Source organism: Orcinus orca, chromosome 7 (assembly GCF_937001465.1).
Source record: "Orcinus orca chromosome 7, mOrcOrc1.1, whole genome shotgun sequence".
Lineage (NCBI taxonomy): Eukaryota > Metazoa > Chordata > Mammalia > Artiodactyla > Delphinidae > Orcinus > Orcinus orca.
The window spans coordinates 65,835,930-65,856,954 of record NC_064565.1 but is presented as its reverse complement, the minus strand read 5'-3'; the positions used below and the strand labels follow the sequence as shown (position 1 = coordinate 65,856,954).

The 21,025-nt window shown below is 38.1% G+C and overlaps 1 protein-coding gene across 12 annotated transcripts in view; it reads right to left on the bottom strand.

Annotated features, from left to right (window-relative positions):
• Positions 1–21,025, bottom strand: part of OSBPL6 (oxysterol binding protein like 6) — a 121,938-nt gene that overhangs the window by 85,085 nt on the left and 15,828 nt on the right. For 6 of the 12 annotated variants that reach the window (XM_049712221.1, XM_049712222.1, XM_004267368.4 and 3 more), the window contains one exon: positions 6,372–6,629. In XM_049712221.1, coding sequence (XP_049568178.1) covers positions 6,372–6,473 — 102 coding nt within the window. In that variant the 5' untranslated portion in view covers positions 6,474–6,629. Of the gene's footprint in view, positions 1–6,371; positions 6,653–21,025 lie in introns of those variants that run through there. The other 6 variants (XM_049712227.1, XM_049712224.1, XM_049712225.1 and 3 more) reach the window with 3 other exon arrangements.

The window sequence follows — 21,025 nt, the reverse complement described above, 5'->3', positions numbered from 1 at the left end:
CCTCTGAGGTGGGAAAGCCGAGTTCAGAATATTGGACCAACAGAGACCTCCCGGCCCCACGTAATGTCAATCGGCAAGAGCTCTCCCACAGATCTCCATCTCAGCGCTAAGACCCAGCTCCACCCAACGACCAGCAAGCTCCAGTAATGGATGCCCCATGCCAAACAACTAGCAAGACAGGAATACAACCCCACCCATTATCAGAGAGGCTGCCTAAAATAATACTAAGTTCACAGACACCCCAAAACACACCACCGGACGTGGCCCTGCACACCATAAAGACAAGATCCAGCCCCACCCACCAGAACACAGGCACCAGCCCCCTCCACTAGGAAGCCTACACAAGCCACTGAACCAACCTCACCCACTGGGGGTGGACACCAAAACAACAGGAACTACGAACCTGCAGCCTGCGAAAAGGAGACCCCAAACACAGTAAGCTAAATAAAATGAGAAATATGTAGCAGATGAAGGAGCAAGGTAAAAACCCAACAGAACCAAACAAATGAAGAGGAAATAGGCAGTCTACCTGACAAAGAATTCACAGTAATGATAGTAAAGATGATCCAAAACCTTGGAAATAGAATGGAGAAAATACGAGAAACGTTTAACAGGGAACTAGAAGAACTAAAGAGCAAACAAACTATGAAGAACAACACAATAAATGAAGTTAATAATTCTCTAGAAGGAATCAATAGCAGAATAACTGAGGCAGAAGAACGGATAAGTGACCTGGAAGATGAAAGAGTGGAAATAACTACCGCAGAGCAGAATAAAGAAAAATGAATGAAAAGAATTGGGACAGTCTCAGAGAACTCTGGGACAACATTAAATGTACCAACATTAGAATTACAGGGGTCCCAGAAGAAGAGGAGAAAAAGAAAGGGACCGAGAAAATATTTGAAGAGATTATAGTTGAAAACTTCCCTAATATGGGAAAGGAAATAGTCAATCAAGTCCAGGAAGCACAGAGAGTCCCATACAGGATAAATCCAAGGAGAAACAAGCCAAGACACATACTAATCAAACTATCAAAAGTTAAATACAAAGACAAAATATTAAAAGCAGCAAAGGAAAAGCAACAAATAACATACAAGGGAATCCCCATAAGGTTAACAGCTGATCTTTCAGCAGAAACTCTGCAAGCCAGAAGGGAGTGGCAGGACATATTTAAAGTGATGAAGGAGAAAAACCTACAACCAAGATTACTCTACCCAGCAAGGATCTCATTCAGATTCAACAGAGAAATGAAAACCTTTACAGAGAATCAAAAACTAAGAGAATTCAGCACCACCAAACCAGCTTTACAACAAATGCTAAAGGAACTTCTCTAGGCAGGAAACTCAAGAGAAGGAAAAGACCTACAAAAAAAAACCCCAAAACAATTAAGAAAATGGTAACAGGAACATACATATTGATAATCACCTTAAATGTAGATGGATTAAATGCTACAACCAAAAGACACAGGCTGGTTGAATGGATACAAAAACAATACCCGGACATAAGCTGTCTACAAGAGACCCAATTCAGACATAGGGACATATACAGATTGAAAGTGAGGGGATGGAAAAAGATATTCCATGCAAATGGAAATCAAACGAAAACTGGAGTAGCAATTCTCATATCAGACAAAATAGACTTTAAAATAAAGAGTATTAGAAGAGACAAAGGACACTACATAATGATCAAAGGACCAATCCAAGAAGAAGATATAACAATTATAAATACTTATGCACCCAACATGGGAGCACCTCAATACATAAGGCAAATGCTATAGCCATAAAAGGGGAAATCGACAGTAACACAATAATAGTAGGGGACTTTAACACCCCACTTTCACCAATGGACAGATCATCCAAAATGAAAATAAATAAGGAAACACAAGCTTTAAATGATACATTAAATAAGATGGACTTAATTGATATTTATAGGACATTCCATCCAAAAACAACAGAAAACACTTTCTTCTCAAGTGCTTATGGAACATTCTCCAGGATAGATCATATCTTGGGTCACAAATCAAGCCTTGGTAAATTTAAGAAAACTGAAATTGTATCAAGCATCTTTTCTGATCACACACTGTGAAACTAGATATCAATTACAGGAAAAAAAACTGTAAAAAATACAAAGACATGGAAGTTAAACAATATGCTACTAAATAACCAAGAGATCACTGAAGAAATCCAAGAGGAAATCAAAAAATACCTACACACAAATGACAATGAAAACACAATGGCCCAAAACCTATGGGCTGCAGCAAAAGCAGTTCTAAGAGGGAAGTTTATAGCAATAAAATCCTACCTCAAGAAACAAGAAACATCTCAAATAAACAACCTAACCTTACACCTAAAGCAATTAGAGAAAGAAGAAGAAGAAAACCCCAGAGTTAGCAGAAGGAAAGAAATCATAAAGATCAGATCAGAAATAAATGAAAAAGAAAGGAAACAATAGCAAAGATCAATAAAAGTAAAAGCTGGTTCTTTGAGAAGATAAACAAAATTGATAAACCATTAGCCAGACTCATCAAGAAAACAAGGGAGAGGACTCAAATCAATAAAATTAGAAATGAAAAAGGAGAAGTTACAACTGACACTGCAGAAAAACAAAGTATCATGAGAGATTAGTACAAGCACCTATATGCCAATAAAATGGACAACCTGGAAGAAATGGACAAATTCTTAGAAAATCACAACCTTTCGACACTGAACCAGGAAGAAATAGAAAATATAAACAGACCAATCACAAGCACTGAAATTGAAACTGTGATTAAAAATCTTCCAACAAACAAAAGCCCAGGACCAGATAGCGTCAGCGGCGAATTCTATCATACATTTAGAGAAAAGCTGACACCTATCCTTCTCAAACTCTTCTAAAATCTAGCAGAGGGAGGAACACTCCCAAACTCATTCTACGAGGCCACCTTCACGCTGATACCAAAACCAGACAAAGATGTCACAAAAAAAGAAAACTAAAGGTCACTATCACTGATGAACATAGATGCAAAAATCCTCAACAAAATACCAGCAAACAGAATCCAACAGCACATTAAAAGGACCATACACCTTGATCAAGTGGAGTTTATCCCAGGAATGCAAGGATACGCAAATCAATCAATGTGATACACCATATTAACAAACTGAAGGATAAAAACCATAGGATAATCTCAACAGATGCAGAAAAAGCTTTTGACAAAATTCAACACCCATTTATGATAAAAACTCTCCAGAAAGTGGGCAGAGAGGGAACCTAAGTCAATATAATAAAGGCCCTATATGACAAACGCACAGCCAACATTGTTTTTAATGGTGAAAATCTGAAACCATTTCCTCTAAGATCAGGAACAAGACAAGGTTGCCCACTCTCACCGCTATCATTCAACATAGTTTTGGAAGTTTTAGCCACAGCAATCAGAAAAGAAAAAGAAATAAAAGGAATACAAATCAGAAAAGAAGTAAAACTGTCTTGTTTGCAGATGACATGATACTATACACAGAGAATCCTAAAGATACCAGCAGAAAACTACTAGAGCTAATCAATGAATCTGGTAAAGTAGCAGGATACAACTTTAATGCACAGAAATCTCTTACATTCCTATATACTAATGGTAAAAAATCTGAAAGAGAAATTAAGGAAACACTCCCATTTACCACTGCAACAAAAAGAATAAAATACCTAGGAATAAACCTGCCTAAGGAGACAAAAGATCTGTATGCAGAAAACTATAAGACATTGATGAAAGAAATTAAAGATGATACAAACTGATGGAGAGATATACCATGTTCTTGGATTGGAAGAATCAACATTGTGAAAATGACTATACTATCCAAAGCAATCTACAGATTCAATGCAATCCCTGTGTAACTACCAATGGCATTTTTCACAGAATTAGAACAAAAAATTTCACAATTTGTACGGAAACATAGAAGACCCCGAAAAGCCAAAGCATCTTGAGAAAGAAAAACAGAGCTGGAGGAATCAGGCTTCCTGACTTCCAACTATACTACAAAGCTACTGTAATCAAGACAGTATGGTATGGGCACAAAAGCAGAAATATAGATCAATGGAACAGGAGAGAAAGCCCAGAGATAAACCCACGCACATATGGTCACTCTATGTTTGATAAAGGAGGCAAGAATATACAATGGAGAAAAGACAGCCTCTTCAATAAGTGGTGCTGTGAAAACTGGACAGCTACATCGAAAAGAATGAAATTAGAACACTCCCTAACACCATCCACACAAATAAACTCAAAATGGATTAAAGACCTAAATGTAAGGCCAGGCACTATAAAACTCTTAGAGGAAAACATAGGCAGAACAGTCTATTACATAAATCACAGCAAGATCCTTTTTGACCCACCTCCTAGAGAAATGGAAATAAGCCCAAAAATAAACAAATGGGACCTAATTAAACTTAAAAGTTTAGCACAGGAAAGGAAACCATAAACAAGACAAAAAGACAACCCTTAGAATGGGAGAAAATATTTGCAAATGAAGCAACTGACAAAGGATTAACCTGTAAAATATAAAAGCAGCTCATGCAGCTCAATATCAAAAAAACAAACAAACCAATCCAAAAATGGGCAGAAGACCTAAACAGACATTTCTCCAAAGAAGATATACAGATTGCCAGCAAACACATGAAAGGATGCTCAAAATTACTAATCATTAGGGAAATTTAAATCAAAAGTACAAGGTATCACCTCACACCAGTCAGAATGGCCATCATCAAAAAATCTACAAACAATAAATGCTGGAGAGGGTGTGGAGAAAAGGGTAACCTCTTGCACTGTTGGTGGGAATGTAAATTGATACAGCCACTATGGAGAACATAAAAAACTAAAATAGAACTACCACATGACCCAGCAATCCCACTACTGGGCATATATCCCGAGATAACAATAATTCAAAAAAAGACATGTACAACAATGTTCACTGTAGCACTATTTACAATAGCCAGGACATGGAAGCAACATAAGTGTCCATCGACAGATGAATGGATAAAGAAGATGTGGCACATATATACAATGGAATACTACTCAGCTATAAAAAGAAACAAAATTGAGTTATTTGTAGTGAGGTGGATGGACCTAGAGTCTATCATACAGAGTGAAGTAAGTCAGAAAGAGAGAAACAAATACCGGATGTTAACACGTATATGGAATCAAAAAAAAAAAAAAAAAAAGGTTCTGACGAACCTAGGGGCAGGACAGGAATAAAGATGCACATGTAGAGAATGGAGTTGAGGAAATGGGGAGGGGGAAGGGTAAGGTAAGCTGGGATGAAGTGAGAGAGTAGCATGGACATATATACACTACCAAATGTAAAATAGATAGCTAGTGGGAAGCAACTGCATAGCACAGGGAGATTAGCTCGGTGCTTTGTGACCACCTAGAGGGGTGGGATAGGGAGGGTGGGAGGGAGATGCAAGAGGGAGGGGATGTGGGGATATATGTATATATATAACTGACTCACTTTGTTGTACAGCAGACACTAACACACCATTGTAAAGCAATTATACTCCAATAAAGATGTTAAAAATAAATAATAAAATAAAATAAAATGGGGGGGAAAACTCTTCAAGAATGTTCACTAATTAAATGTCCCCCAAAAGGAAAGTTTTCATAAAAAGTTAACCTCTGCTTATTGTGCATTTCCAGTTACACAAGAAATTCTACTCAATATTACAATGGCAAATGACAATATTCAGACAAGTGCTGGGCAAAACAATCACCTGTTTTGACAATGAAGAGAATTCACATGCCTAATCCCCATACAACCTTGCCTGTAGAATAGGCACTGAAGTAGTAATAAAGTAACTGTGTAAACAAAAATAATTTACAGAATGGGCTCAATGGGATAATTAAGCACCAATAATTTATTTTCTCTATTGATTTTAATTCTCTTAATTCCCTGATTCTACAATTTTATTTGTAACCTGATTCCTGAATCTGACTGTTACCAGATTCCATGAAACTCCAAACAGAAGTTAGGGCTTGGCAGACCAGTGAGAGACTTGGAGGAAGACTGTTCAGATCCCTTTCCACCTCCATGAATGAGGAAGGAAGAACAGAACATTCATGTTCCAGAAGCTGCCTCTTGCCTCCAGGTACAGATGTGAGGAGAACACTAGAGGGCTTCACTTAGCTACCCTTCCTGTAGTTTGTACTCTGAAAAACGATTCTAAATCACAGAAAAGCTAGAGCAGGATCTTCACGACATCATCAGGTAGATCTACAGAAAACAGAGAGTTTTCCTGTGGAATAAAAATCTTCACAGCAAAAATTTCATACTTAATTAGCAATCCCATCATATCCTAATGGTACTATAGTTGCATAAAATAACAAAATGCACTTTACACTGTTATCTTACCTGCCTACTGTCCCTTTGAGAGGATGCCGAAGAGGAGGCACTTCTATGGGTGGGGGTGGATGTTCTATGAGCAGGGGATATGCCCTTCTCATCTGAACTCATAGCTGCAGTTTGAATCTAGTTGTATGCACTGAAGACCATCCCAATCGTGTCTCCAATTCACAGACAAAGAAGCAGATGATTTTTCAGCTTTAGTCCATTTCATGAATCAGGTTTGACTAGAAAAGCTGAGGCAAATATTGAGGGTGTCCAAAACACCTAAAAGCAAAATGAACAAACAATAAAACCTCATGTGAATGATTTAAAAATCCTTAAATTAAAAATCATTTTTTCTAGGCAACAGTACTAAAAGGTGAGAGGGAGAACTCTGACACATTACAAAATACTATTTCTTCTTCTAGATTTTAAGGTAGAGGATAAAAGCATTAGTATGTAACAAAAGTTTGTCAACATGGAAAACAGGAAGAAACCACACGTTAAAGTGATATTCTTCCCTTGTATTGTTGTTTTAAAGCAGATTACAATGCTATGTTCTGGACCCTCATGCCAAAGTATATCAGTTTCTTCCCTTGAAATTTAATTTGCCCTGCTCAGTGGATTATAATAAGAGCTCCATCCATGTCTGTCATCAGTTTAGTTCAGTCATGTCATGCATGTGATGGTTAAATCTGACAAAAAGCAGTCAGTGACAAAAGGCAAAAGAGCTGATGTACTTTATGCATCGTATGATCCAGCATTTGGGAAGGATCAAGGAATACACATATGTACTGTTATCTGTACTTCAAGACCACAGCATACCTACATATGACTCGCAGCAACCAGCAGGCTCACAAGTATCTACAGACTGACAGGCATGTCCCGGGACTGGGGTAATGATGGAGTTGCTTCACTTATCCACAGCCAAGAACCATTTCATTTTTCATTTGGATTTATATAAGCAAAGTCTGTATTGTAACTAATAGAGCTAAAAACTTGTCCCCAAGAGAAGCATTGTTCAATTGGCAACACAGGTTGCTAGAAAAAAAATTTTTTTAAAGGTAAGCATGATAGTGTAAGATGAAAAGCTTACACAACAAACAATCTGTGTCCCAAAACACTGACAACTAAAGTGAACTTGTCCTCTTCTAAGAAGGTGGAAGGCTAAGTTCCAGGCCCAATCTTAATCATAATACCTTGAAGGAAGCATAGAACCCTTGGGTAAGTACTTTAGCACAAATTAGAAAAGAAAGCTGCTGGTGATGAGGAGAAATCAATCTTTAGGCCAAAGAAAAGTGAGACCTAAACTTTTCAGTCCAGAGGGAGAGACAGTCAATGAAAAAAATCAAAAAGGATGAAGATGCATGGAGTATTAGGAGGACACACGGCGAGGGCAACTCACTAGGTCTGGAGGTCAGAGGTATCCCTGTGCAAGTGGGCTTGAGCTGAGATCTGAAGGATACGAAAGAGTTAACCAGGTGTCTGGTTGTCCAGCTGGGTGTGATCAATGAATTCACGCTGGTCAATATGATCAGAGCACACAGAGACAGTGCCATGATGGTCAAAGAAAAGCACAGGTCAATTCCTGCAGGGCCTTGTAGTCCATGTTCAGCATTTTGATTTTTATCATGAGCAGAGGAGGCCATACAGAGGTGAGGTATAACCAGATTTGTGTGTTTAAAAGATCACTTTGGCAGCCATGAGGAGAACCAAACTGGGGAAGTAAAGAAGATGAGGGAGGCCTGATGATCAGGAAACAAGAGATAGTGAACTAGAGAGGTGGCAGGAAACTCAGCACCTAGTCCTGTCAGTTGTGAGTAGATATGGAGGAGGAAAAGCGGTGTTGAGGATGGTTCCCAGGTTTCTGGTATTCCTAGCGAGGGCTGGCCAAAGGAAATCCACAACTGACAGCAGGTCATGAGTATGGTTTCAGACGTGTTAACTTTAAGGTACAAAGGAGGCATTCAAGTGGGGACAAACACATGGAAAGGTAGGTCTGGAGCTCTGAGGGATTTAAGCTGGAGACAAATGTTTAATAGACTATGGTAACAGTACAAATGTATCGAATGACTTATGTATAGATCATGTAAACTCTGCAAGTGCAAGCAAATTAAATTTTATACAGGCCTATAGTTATATTTTTTAAATCTGCAACATTGTGTTAACGGAGTATGGGACCCTGAATATAATCAGGATTTTAACAGTTAATAGGTTATAGAGAATATTCGAAAGAACAATCCCAATAATTAAGAGGCAAATGACTATAAATCGGAAAAACTTGGGACTTTCTAGTGAATAGAACTTGTGCTCCTTTCACAAGATTTTTACATCACCTGTCACCACAGGGAAAATAAAAGCTACTTACTCCCAAATTCGAAGACTTTCTCTTGAAACAAAACTAGTGTTTGGGCTAATAGAAATGTAAAGAGCTGTGGACCTCTTTCTTTGGCTTGAGATCAGGTTTTGTTTAGTACTGGCAAGACACAGTAATAAGCTGACAATTGCTAGGTGGTCAGCTAATCCTTCTGTTTTATGAAGGCAGCCTAATAAGCGTAAGTAAAGTTTCTCAAGCCAAACTCTGGTGCCAGCAAACAGAAAGCAAGAACACTGCTCAAATTCTTGATGTGAAGTACTTTGCTTTCTGGTCCAAGATGCTTTACAAGTATATGCTGATACTTGAGCTAAAAGTACGGAAGTTCTGTGATGTGCTCAAGTGCCCCAAGGGATGAGGCCGAGACAACCAAACTCATCAAACTCTCATCCATTTGGAAGTAAATTTAATCCAAGCTACATCAAGGGCCAACATTTCTTCTGATGTACTTTTTCTTTTCCCTAACAGCATCCAACTGCACTTTCCTCATTAACATCAATGTTAACACCTTGGTTTTAATTTAAAATGATATTTTCAGGGTAATCTGTCTTTGAAGAAAGGGCAGCATTTTGGTTGAATTATAATTATGAATATCTTGAATAATGTCAGGAATGTGGAAAAGGTGAGTGAGAGAATTTAATTCATTCCAAGAATTGTTTTTGAGGTTACTGTTTTTGTTTCTATTATTTTTAAAAATCTCTTTTAACAAGAAGAGTTTCAGGTACCTAATATAAGGTTGAATGAAATGACCTTTAAAGATCATTCCAATTTGATTATAAATCAAGTGTCTGATCACTGCTCTATTTCAAAATGCATTACAAAAGTAAGTCTAAACTCTGTTAGTAGGTTGCAACTATTTATTCATTATTCCTAGAATGTAAGAATTGCTGTGACATTTTAAAAAAGATTTATTTCATCTCTGTCAAAACACATTTTCAGAAATCGCTGAAACAAAATTCTAAACCTATTTTAGACCATAGATTTTTTTTTTCTTTTTTTGCGGTACGTGGGCCTCCCACCGTTGTGGCCTCTCCCGTTGCGGAGTACAGGCTCCGGACGCGCAGGCTCAGCGGCCATGGCTCATGGGCCCAGCCGCTCCGCAGCATGTGGGATCTTCCCGGACCGGGGCACAAACCCGCATCCCCTGCATCGGCAGGCGGACTCTCAACCACTGCGCCACCAGGGAAGCCCTAGACCATACATTTTAATGTCAACACCAACATAATTCCTCTACTCAATGAGAAAAGTATTGTGGCTGAAAACAGCAATATGAGAGCCTAACATCTAATTTTCCTGTTTCATTCCTCCTTCACATCAGTGGGATCACTACAATTGTTTCTAAGTACTGTAACATTTGCATTTACACTGAGTGACATAAAATTCAGATTTATGACCTAGGGACCTAACTAAAGCAAAAAGTGGCAGGAAAGACTTCTACAACTTGTTGTTTACAGGCATCATACATTGTGTGTGTTCAGAAAAACATCTGAAACTGGGGACTACTTAGCCTGGGCTAAGTTGTGATGTGGTAACACACAACTCCAGAATCTCAAGGGCTTAAAAGAAAGGTTTATTTCTTACCCATTTACATGTCCTTAAGAGGTCGGCTGCTGCCCTGCTCTATATCCTCCTCCTTCCAGGCCAAAGGAGAAACCCCCATGTGAAGGAGGAAAAGAGCCATGGCAGGACCACTCGACAGTTCTTAGAGCTTTTGCTTGTAGGCGGCACATGCCACTTACACTCACGTTTTATTGGCCAAAGCAAGTCACGTGGGCAAATTGAAGTCCATGAGGCATGAAAGTATAATCCTCCCAGAAGAAGAGGTAGTGATTACTTGGGCACAATAATATGATGTACTACATTTACCACAGGAAAAGATTAAAAGTACAGATGAAAATATTTAAATTGACTCTAGCTTCGTCACCTAGAAATAATCCTGGTTAACATTTTGGTTACATTTTAACCAAAGTAGAAGAAAAATGTCCATACTCTCTGCAATATGCTTTCTTCAATCAACATTACATTGGTAACAGCCTTCCTTGTGAACAAAAAAACTTTAGTATCACCATTCTTAATCACTATATATAAGGCCACCACACAGATGTAACACAATACATTTGACTATTCTTCTAGTGGGACATTTAGATTGTATTCCGTTTATTCTGAAACAATGAGATTTATTACAGAAGAGTTCATTATGATTATTCACTTTTGATTATTATAAAATGACCTGCTTTGTTTATTTCACTGTTTTGCTTTATTTGATATCACCTGCTTTCTTTCTGTTGTAATTAATGAAATTTGTCCATGCTTTTACATTTAAACTTTCTATTTCTATTCTTTTGTATTATGTGTTCCTCTAGTAATGATCATGTTGGGTTGTTTTAAAAAAATCTAATTTTAGTAAAGTTTTCCCCATTTCCATTTACTGTTTCACTAATAGTTGGCCTTACTCCTGTCATACCATTTTACACTTTCTATTTTTTGGTTCTTCTTCGTTTCCTTTAATGGGTGATGGCTTTTCCTATATAATCTGCCTTTCCTTGTAATACTGTTTTTTACATGGTTTTAATTGACTTTTATATTTCCCATTAATTTGGAAGATACAATTCCCCCTTTAAAGTTCTATTAATGTTCTCCTTTAAGTCTCTCTAAATCATGCTGGAACCTGGAGTCTGTAAGTGACAAAGTCAAGAGTAAAATGGTATCTTTCGAGTCTTCACTTGCAATATAAGCCTCCCTTCCCCCTGGCCCCCCCAAAAAAATCAAAAATTTCTCCTCAGCCTTCATCTCAACTTGGTGATTTAATCTGGAGTTCTGCAGAATCACGCTTAGGATTCTAGAGCAATAGCGAGGAGCTGATATGACTTTTTCTGTTTGGGGCCAACTGAGACCTCTAAGTACGAGGACAGACTAAGAAAAGCAAAGCCTTTTTTTGCCCTTTTCAAGCAGTCTCCTTCTCCTCAAGTGCAGCCGAGGTTTGTCATAATCAGGACCTGGCTAGACTCTCCTCAATTTGAGATATCATAGAATTGGGGTCTAGTCCTCCACAGTTTTGAAATTAGATTCTGTTTTACGTCAGTGTTCGGGTTAGAGATAGTTTGCCTTTTCCAGTATTTGCATCACTTATTTACAGAGAATTAGGAGGAGCCACATTAGATAATCCTAGACACCAGTCACCTGGAGCAGGACATTCCTATCAACTGACCTTATCAACGCAAATGTCTTTGTACTGCTAGGTGGAATAAACTGGTTTTCTATCAAGATCATCACCAGAACAACAAATGCCTACTGTCATTATATATTATAGTCATTACAATGTCATTATATAATAAAGTTTTTTTTCCTTAAATAGAAAGGGTAGGAAATCTTTTTTATTTCTAAAGTCATTAAGCCACAGATAAGAAAAAGAAAATTAAGGACTGATTTCAAGAAGGTAAGCTGGAGACTGCCAGGAAAGATGGCAGGGTAAGATCTGATAAGGATATTCCTAGAAAATGACTAAACAGCAGTGACTAAAAGGATTTAAAAAAAAAAAAAAAGACCATTAGTACTTACTCTAGGGAACAGTGGCCACCACATGCCATAAAGTCTAAGGAGTCACTTCATTCAGGACCAAACCAGGATGTATGAAACCAACATATGACTCCCCTTCTCAAGACAGTGAAGTGGTATAGGAAAGTCTGGGAAGCTCCACCAGTTTCCTCAAAACTGGAAAGACAGGTGGCAAGAGGCACAGGGAAAAGGGTGGCCACAGATTAATAGCTTTCAGAGGCCATGGAGGCACACCTCTCCTGGCATGGCAAGTCCACAGGTACCTTGATTGCCCTTTGCTGCTTTCCTCAATCTTGCCTTTGGACAAGCATCATGGACATGTCCCAATGCACCCTCAAAATACAGCCTCCAATCCCCAAGCTGGCCTCTGGTGGAGTCGTTTGCAAAACTAAGGAGGAAAATGTATACAGGCACAAGTTCTCTGATTGTGACCAACCAAGACTCTAATCCCTCCCCACAACTCCTAAGGCTCTTTACACTAAGTAAATGACTAAAGACAAACCTATGTTCTATATCACCCCGCCCTTCAAGGTGAATTTTAAGAGGATTTGAATGCTAACCAAGTAAACATGAAGGGAGCCAAGGATACTTGGCACAAATAACCTTTTGACAAAGAGCAGCTTTTATACAAAGTATAAAAAAAAAAGTATGTGTATAAAGCACTATGAAAAATTATTCCCCAGATAGAGAAAATTATTATGTGCAAGAGATAGATAGAGGGTTTATTTGGAATGTTAATTCTAGCAAAAAAAGAGAGGTAGCTTTAGAGCACAACTGCTTTACACTTTCACAACATCTTTTTAGAAAAATGGAGTCTCTGAATAAGAGATAAGACAGGCTCAGATGCAATGGGAACTGGCAAAGGTAGGAAATTAAGGAAACATATAATGACACCATAATTTAAATGCAGTAATTAAAATATTAATGAAGGACAGAAAGATTCTGCAGAAAAAAAAGCCAGTCAATAAATAAATGAGAGGAAATTCCCTGGTGGTCCAGTGGTTAGGACTCAGCGCTTTCACTGTGGGGGCCTGGGTTCGATCCCTGATCAGGGAACTAAGATCCCACGTGCCTTGCAGTGTGGCCAAAAAAAACAAAAAAACAAATTACAAAAAATAGATTAGAAAGATAAAGCTGAGGAAATCAGCTTGCAAACAGAAAGAAGGGCAGGGAAAAGTTAACGGATAATGCAGCCTGGATCTACAGATACTAATGACCCTGAAAACAATAAGCAAAAAGAAAAGAAATAACATTAAAAAATATTCCTGAACATAAGGAAGACTTCAACTTGGAAAATGAAACCTTTATCAATAAAAATAAATATCTTTATCTGGCAAATTTAAAAAAGGCTTCATCAGGTAAAATTAGTAAAAAGCAAATCAAAATAAGATAGATCCTACTGAAATTGCTGAATTTAGATCACATTCTCTGAAGCAATTCAATAAATTAAATATTAATGAAAAAGAAGAAGCGAGTAGGGGTTAATTCTAGAAAATTTTTGAAAAATACACTTTCCTAAATATGTCTTGGGTTGAAGAAAAATAAAACTGATATCGTAGAATATTTGAAAATAGACAAAAGGAGAAGCCAAAAGCACTCGATCCTGTCCCTCTCCCTCTCTCCCCTCTCTTTCTCTCTGAGTGATAGAGTGGATTCTCCAATTAACTCAAGGGTGAAAAACTAAAGATAAAGGCAATTGAAGAACATTCAAAATATTGTAATGAAAATATTACACATTTAGAAATGCAGAACATAGCTAAAGCTATAATAAAAGGAAAATTCATGGTCTTAATCATTTCTATTACTAAATATGAAAGAATAAAAACAAATGCATTAATATTTATAAACTTATAAAATTAGTAAAGATAAATATAGGGAAAGTAACTATAATTACTCTTGGATTTACAAACGTAACTTTTACTTTATGTATTTACTTATATTTTCATTTTTAAATATGTAAGAAAACAGGAATCATAAATATAGAAATAAGGTTACAAAAAGTATATAGCCAGGCTTCCCTGGTGGCGCAGCGGTTGAGAGTCCGCCTGCCGATGCAAGGACACAAGTTCGTGCCCCGGTCTGGGAAGATCCCACATGCCGCAGAGCAGCTGGGCCCGTGAGCCATGGCCGCTGAGCCTGCGCGTCCGGAGCCGGTGCTCCGCAACGGGAGAGGCCACAACAATGAGAGGCCCGTGTACCGCAAAAAAAAAAAAAAAAAAGTATATAGCCAAGGAAGAGAAGATACTAAATTACGAGATAATTGTTGCAATCCATAATAAACAACTAAAGCTAATAAGAAGTCAGAATATTCTACAATCATCCTGACTTAAAAAGTACGCCATCCATTTAATATCCATTCCCAAATATTTATGAACTCCTAACAAATATTGGAACACCTGTCTTTACATGTTTGTGCTGTTCTGTACATACACACACACACACACATCCATCAATCCAGCATCAAGCTTAATAGTGAAAGATTATTACCATTTCTATTGATGTCAGCAACAAAATAATAACACTGGTTATCGTCCTATTGACACTATGTTCACAGAGTGCTAACTAATGAACGGTAACATTGTCCAACTGAAATGCACGTGAGACTTAAATGAAAATCAAACAGGAAAAAAAAAAGATTTCATTACAGTACCTGGTTACAGTATATATGTGTATGTATGTACGTCTATATATATATATCTTCATTTTTAAGATAAAGAAGCCAATCTGTAAAGGCTACATACTACATAATTCCAGCTATATGACATTTTGGAAAAGGCAAAACTATGGAGACAGAAAAAAGATTGGCTAGACTGGGTGCACTAGGTGGAGAATGGAGGATTTTTAGGGCAGTGAAACTATTCCATATGACGCTATAATGGTGAACATAAGTCACACGTTTGTCAAAACGCATAGAATGTACAACACCAAGAGTGAATTCTAAAGTAAACTATGGACTTGTCAGTGTGGATCCATCAGTTATACTACTCTGGTGTGGGATGTTGATAATGGGGGAGGCTATGTGTGTGTGGTGGGAGGAGGGGGGATGGGGGAACTCTCTGTGCTTTCTCCACAATTTTGCTGTGAACCTAACTGCTCTTAAAAGAGTGGGGCTTCCCTGGTGGCGCAGTGGTTGAGAGTCTGCCTGCTGATGCAGGGGACACGAGTTCGTGCCCCGATCTGGGAAGATCCCACATGCTGCGGAGCGGCTGGGCCCACGAGCCATGGCCGCTGAGCCTGTGCATCCGGAGCCTGTGCTCCGCAACGGCAGAGGCCACAACAGTGAGAGGCCTGCGCACCGCCAAAAAAAAAAAAAGTAAAGAGTGGTTTTAAATTTTAAAATATATTTTATAAATTTCAAATAAAAAAATAAAATTTTTAACTTAAAAAACCCTAACTATGTTTATATCAGTAAGAAGATTATTTAACAAAAGGATTATTTAACAACTTCGAAAAATAAAAATAAAAACGTTGAATCTCTTACGTCATACTTCAGATCACAATATATTCCAAATGGCTTAAATGTTTTTTTTTTTTTTTTGATGTTGGGGGTAGGAGTTTATTAATTTATTTTATTTATTTTTGCTGTGTTGGGTCTTCGTTTCTGTGCGAGGGCTTTCTCTAGTTGTGGTAAGCGGGGGCCACTCTTCATCGCGGTGCGTGGGCCTCTCACTGTCGCGGCCTCTCTTGTTGTGGAGCACAGGCTCCAGACGCGCAGGCTCAGTAGTTGTGGCTCATGGGCCCAGTTGCTCCACGGCATGTGGGATCTTCCCAGACCAGGGCTCGAACCTGTGTCCCCTGCATTAGCAGGCAGACTCTCAACCACTGTGCCACCACGGAAGCCCCAAATGGCTTAAATTTTAAATGTAAAATGAAAACCATAAAAAGCAGTAGAAAATATTTCAGGTAAATATTTAATTAACTCGGTATGCAGAATAATGTACTAATCATGGCAACAAAATCAGTATCCATGAAGAAAAAAACTAGGAAAAAAATCTATGACAAAGTGTTAATATTTTTAATATATGAAGAGTTATTGCAAATCAATGAGATAAATTAAAACATTATCAGAAAAATGGATAGAGAACATGCATTGGCAATTCACAAAGGAAGAAACATAATGAATAATACATTGGTGATGGTAGTTTAGGTTGGTTTAACCTTTCTGGAAGAGTTTAATTTGATTAGGCAATTCTACTTCTAAGAATGTGTCCTAAGGAAATAATCAGGTGTGTAAAGATGTATGTATCTTTGTGATAAAATAAAAACAATCCAATAGGGGGAATTCCCTGGTGGCCTAGTGGTTAGGATTCCAGGCTTTCACTCCCGTGGCCCAGGGTTCAATCCCTGGTCAGGCAACTGAGATCCCACAAGCCCTCAGGGCAGCCAGAAGACAAAAAAAAAAAAAAAAACCCAAAACAAAACACAAAAACAATTCAAGGTCCCTAAAATTGGTGAAATAAATTATGGTACAAATATCAACAATTTAGGTGATGAAACCTGAGATGATTTTTCCCCCCAAATTCTAAATATTCATTATTTTTTTTATACTGGGTATATATTAATTAAAGGAGACATAATAAAGCAATTTCCATTTTGAAAATATTTTTTTTCTTTTGAGATAAAGCATATGATTCAACTTTTAAATCTGCTTTTAAAGGCATATAAACTTTATGGATAAATATGAATAAAACATGCTAAAATATTCTATTTTATGTCTATTTAAAGCAGAGAATCAAAGAAGAGGATTGTGAGAGGAGAAAGAAAGGTAGACACACACATTCTCTATTACACGCACACACCTAACGGAACACAAAGTCACTGGACCAACACAAGAGAAATCTGAAACACTATCCATGTTCTCATACATACATTTTTTTTTTTTTTTTTCGGTACGCGGGCCTCTCACTGTTGTGGACTCTCCCGCTGCGGAGTTCAGGCTCCGGACGCGCAGGCTCAGCGGCCATGGCTCATGGGCCCAGCCGCTCCGCGGCATGTGGGATCTTCCCAGACCGGGGCACGAACCCGTTTCCCCTGCATCGGCAGGCGGACTCTCAACCACTGCGCCACCAGGGAAGCCCCATACATTTTTTAAATGAGAGCATAAGGAAGAAAGATATGGGTTTTCTAAACCATCAAGTAACGTCCAAGTCTTGTGGCCTTTAAAATTACATTAAAAAGGCAATGCAATTAAAGTATTTCTACAATTCAAATGATATGTGGGGAAATCACTTTTTTTTACATTATTGATTATATTATTATTATTTTTAACATCTTTATTGGAGTATAATTGCTTTACAATGCTGTTAGTTTCTGCTGTATAACAAAGTGAATCAGCTATATGTATACATGTTTCCCCATATCCCCTCCCTCTTGCTTCTCCCTCCCACCCTCCCTATCCTGCCCCTCTAGGTGGTCACAAAGCACTGAGCTGATCTCCCTGTGCTATGTGGCTGCTTCCCACTAGGGGAAATCACTTCTTACTGGACAAATTACATAAAATGACTCCAAAGGCATGATGTGACTCCAGAGGGAGAAATAGTTCCTCAGTATACTTTAAACATTTATATTTCTGGTCTAAGTAAAAGTCTTGTATACCAAAGGTATACAAAAAGCCTCTAGCTTTTTGAACCAGTCTAAATTTTCTTCAGTGATTTAAGAATTATTGTTCCACTTATTTGTTACTATTCATATGGAAGTTTCCCTGAAAGTCAGCTTAAATTAGCCATTTTCTAATATAACACTAATCTCTGTTAAATTATAATGTAATAATGTATTTATCTGAGAAATGTAATTTGAGTTGATGTATTCTCTAATTGGGACATATGCCCCTAGATTTAATAATTATATATTCTTCCAAATCTAGCTTTAATTTTGTACTTGGTATGAAATTTATATTCTAAGAACATGGAAAGCTCTTTTTTCCTATTTTAGGTTTTGTTGGTTTGAGGCATTATGCATTGACTTGTTCTCAGAACTTGCAAAAATTACTAATCATAAAGAGATTAGGGAATACTTCCTTCTCCTGAAGAACTAAACTACCTCTTATATCTTTCCCCAAGCAATCCTTTTCGTTGGACATCTGCTAATTTTATAATTAATAAAACATTAACAGCCTTTCAAAAAATTATCAATGAGTAAACAACAGCACATCAAAAATATTATTTGAGGTTGGAGCCCTGTAAAAAGATCACCTACGTCCTTCCTAGCTTTCTCTATCATAATGTCGGGGGTAAAAAATACCAATAAAAATAGCAGGCTCTTACCACGTGATAGGCCTGGATACCAAGCACTTTCCATGCATTCTCAGGAACTCTCTTGTTATTAATAGTGCACAGATGAGGAAAGTAGGGCTTAGGAAGTTTATTAAACAGAGTCCTCATGCTGGTTTTCAAATCTATGTAAGATCAAAGCCCATGCAACAAATTCTTTCATCGCTGTTTACCCTTAACTTACTAATAAATCAAAATGAATAACCTAAGCAACAAATCAAGTTTTTTTTTTGGTACGCGGGCCTCTCACTGTTGTGGCCTCTCCTGTTGCAGAGCACAGGCTCCGGACGCGCAGGCTCAGCGGCCATGGCTCATGGGCCTAGCTGCTCTGCGGCATGTGGGATCTTCCTGGACCGGGGCACGAACTCGTGTCCCCTGCATCGGCAGGCGGACTCTCAACCACTGCATCACCAGGGAAGCCCTCAAGTTTTTTACGGTATTATTGATGGCATACAATACGCATTTATAGAGGTTCTTAGCTTGGGTTCATGACAGGTTTAGAGTATTCTTTAAACCCCAGTAACAATATGAAAAGTGTTGGCTATACATACATTTTATATGCCTAGGGAGATATTCAATAGCTTTCAGTAGATTATCAAATGGCTAAAACGTACATCCTTGGGAGTTCATATTTCTAAAAGGATTGATATTAGCACAGGTTTAAAAAAAAAACCCATGGGCACAAAAGCTGTACCACATATTTAATATAATGAGATCACAGGACATTTGATTTTGATGGTAGCGCGTGCCATGGACATTCCTGACAAGGCCATTTCGATACCATCATTTGATAATTTTACCAGTGCTAATTTTCTAAGAATTGTCAGCCCCTCTTTCCTTCATCATTTGGTTTCTGGCCCTTGCTAACCTGTTTTGAAAGGACGCTTGGTAATGTCATAATTTATATTTTAACAGAAAAAACAACATTAGGAAATAAGGTTCCCATGACTGCTAATAGGTACTGATTGCCAGCAGAGTGAGGACTTTTTGGCAATAACAGGAAACATCAAAGATTTTTGCCTCTGCTTTGTGACCTTGAATAATGATTCATAAATCCATGCTGAGTGTGTGTAAACTCTTACTGAGGCACCAAGTGAGGTAACAACAATGTCCCATTCTCTAGCGGAATTTCCTGTCAAAACAACAGTTTCTGTACTGAGTTGAGGTATGCTGAAGAGTTGGCTAAGGCAGATGAAAGGGCTTAGGTTAAAAATGTTCATGAATTAATGCTGGGGCATTGCTACTGGGAATGTAACACGGTGTAACTGCTTTTGAAAATGGTATGGTGGTTCCCCAGAAAATTCAAAATAGAAATTCAGCAATTCCAATTCTGGGTGTATACCAAAAGAATTGAAAGCAGCAACTTGAATAGATATATGTATACACATATTCGTAGCATAATTATTCATAATAGCTAGAAGGTAAAAGCAATTCAAGTATCCATCAATAAATGGATAAACAAAATATGGTATATTCATACAGGCATAACTCAGAGATATTGCAGGTTCAGTTCTAGACCACCGCAATAAAGCAAATATTGCGATATAGCAAGTCACATGAATTTTTGGTTTCCCAGTGCACATAAAAGTTATGTTTACATTATACTGTAGTCTATTAAGTGTGCAATAGCACTATGTCTAAAAAAAAGTGCAGGGGCTTCCCTGGTGGCGCAGTGGTTGAGAGTCCACCTGCCGATGCAGGAGACACAGGCTCGTGCCCCAGTCCGGGAAGATCCCACATGCCGCGGCGCAGCTGGGCCCGTGAGCCATGGCCGCTACGCCTGCGCGTCCAGAGCCTGTGCTCCACAACAGGAGAGGCCAAAACAGTGAGAGGCCTGCGTACCGCAAAAAAAAAAAAAAAAGTGCATACCTTAATTTAAAAATACAAAACAAAAAACAATTAGAATAGTAACATTAAAGATCATTGATCACAGACCACCATAACAAATCTAATAATAATGAAAAAGTTTGAAATACTGCGGGAATTACCAAAATGTGACACAGAGACATGAAGTGAGCAAATGCTGTTGGAAAAACGGCACCAATAGCCTTGCTCGATGCAGGACTGCCACAAACCTTCCATTTGTAAACAACGCAGTATCTGTGAAGCACAATAAAAAGCCAAATGCAATAAAATGAGGTGTGCCTATAGAATGAAATATTATTCAGCCTTCAAAAGGATGGAAATTCTGACACATGCTACAACATGGATGAAACGTGAAGCATTATGCTGAGTGATATAAACCAGACACAAAAGGACAAACACTGTATGATTCTACTTGGTAGAGTACTATATGAAGTAGTTAGGGTAGTCAAGTTTATAGAGAGACAGAAAGTAGAAGAGTGGTCGCCAGGGTCTATGAGAAGGGGGAAATGGAGTTAGTATTTAATAGGTACAGAGTTTCAGTTTGGAAGATGAAAAAGTTCTCGAGATAGAAAAAGGTTGTCTAAATCCCTTTGGGCTACTATAACAAAATACTGGGT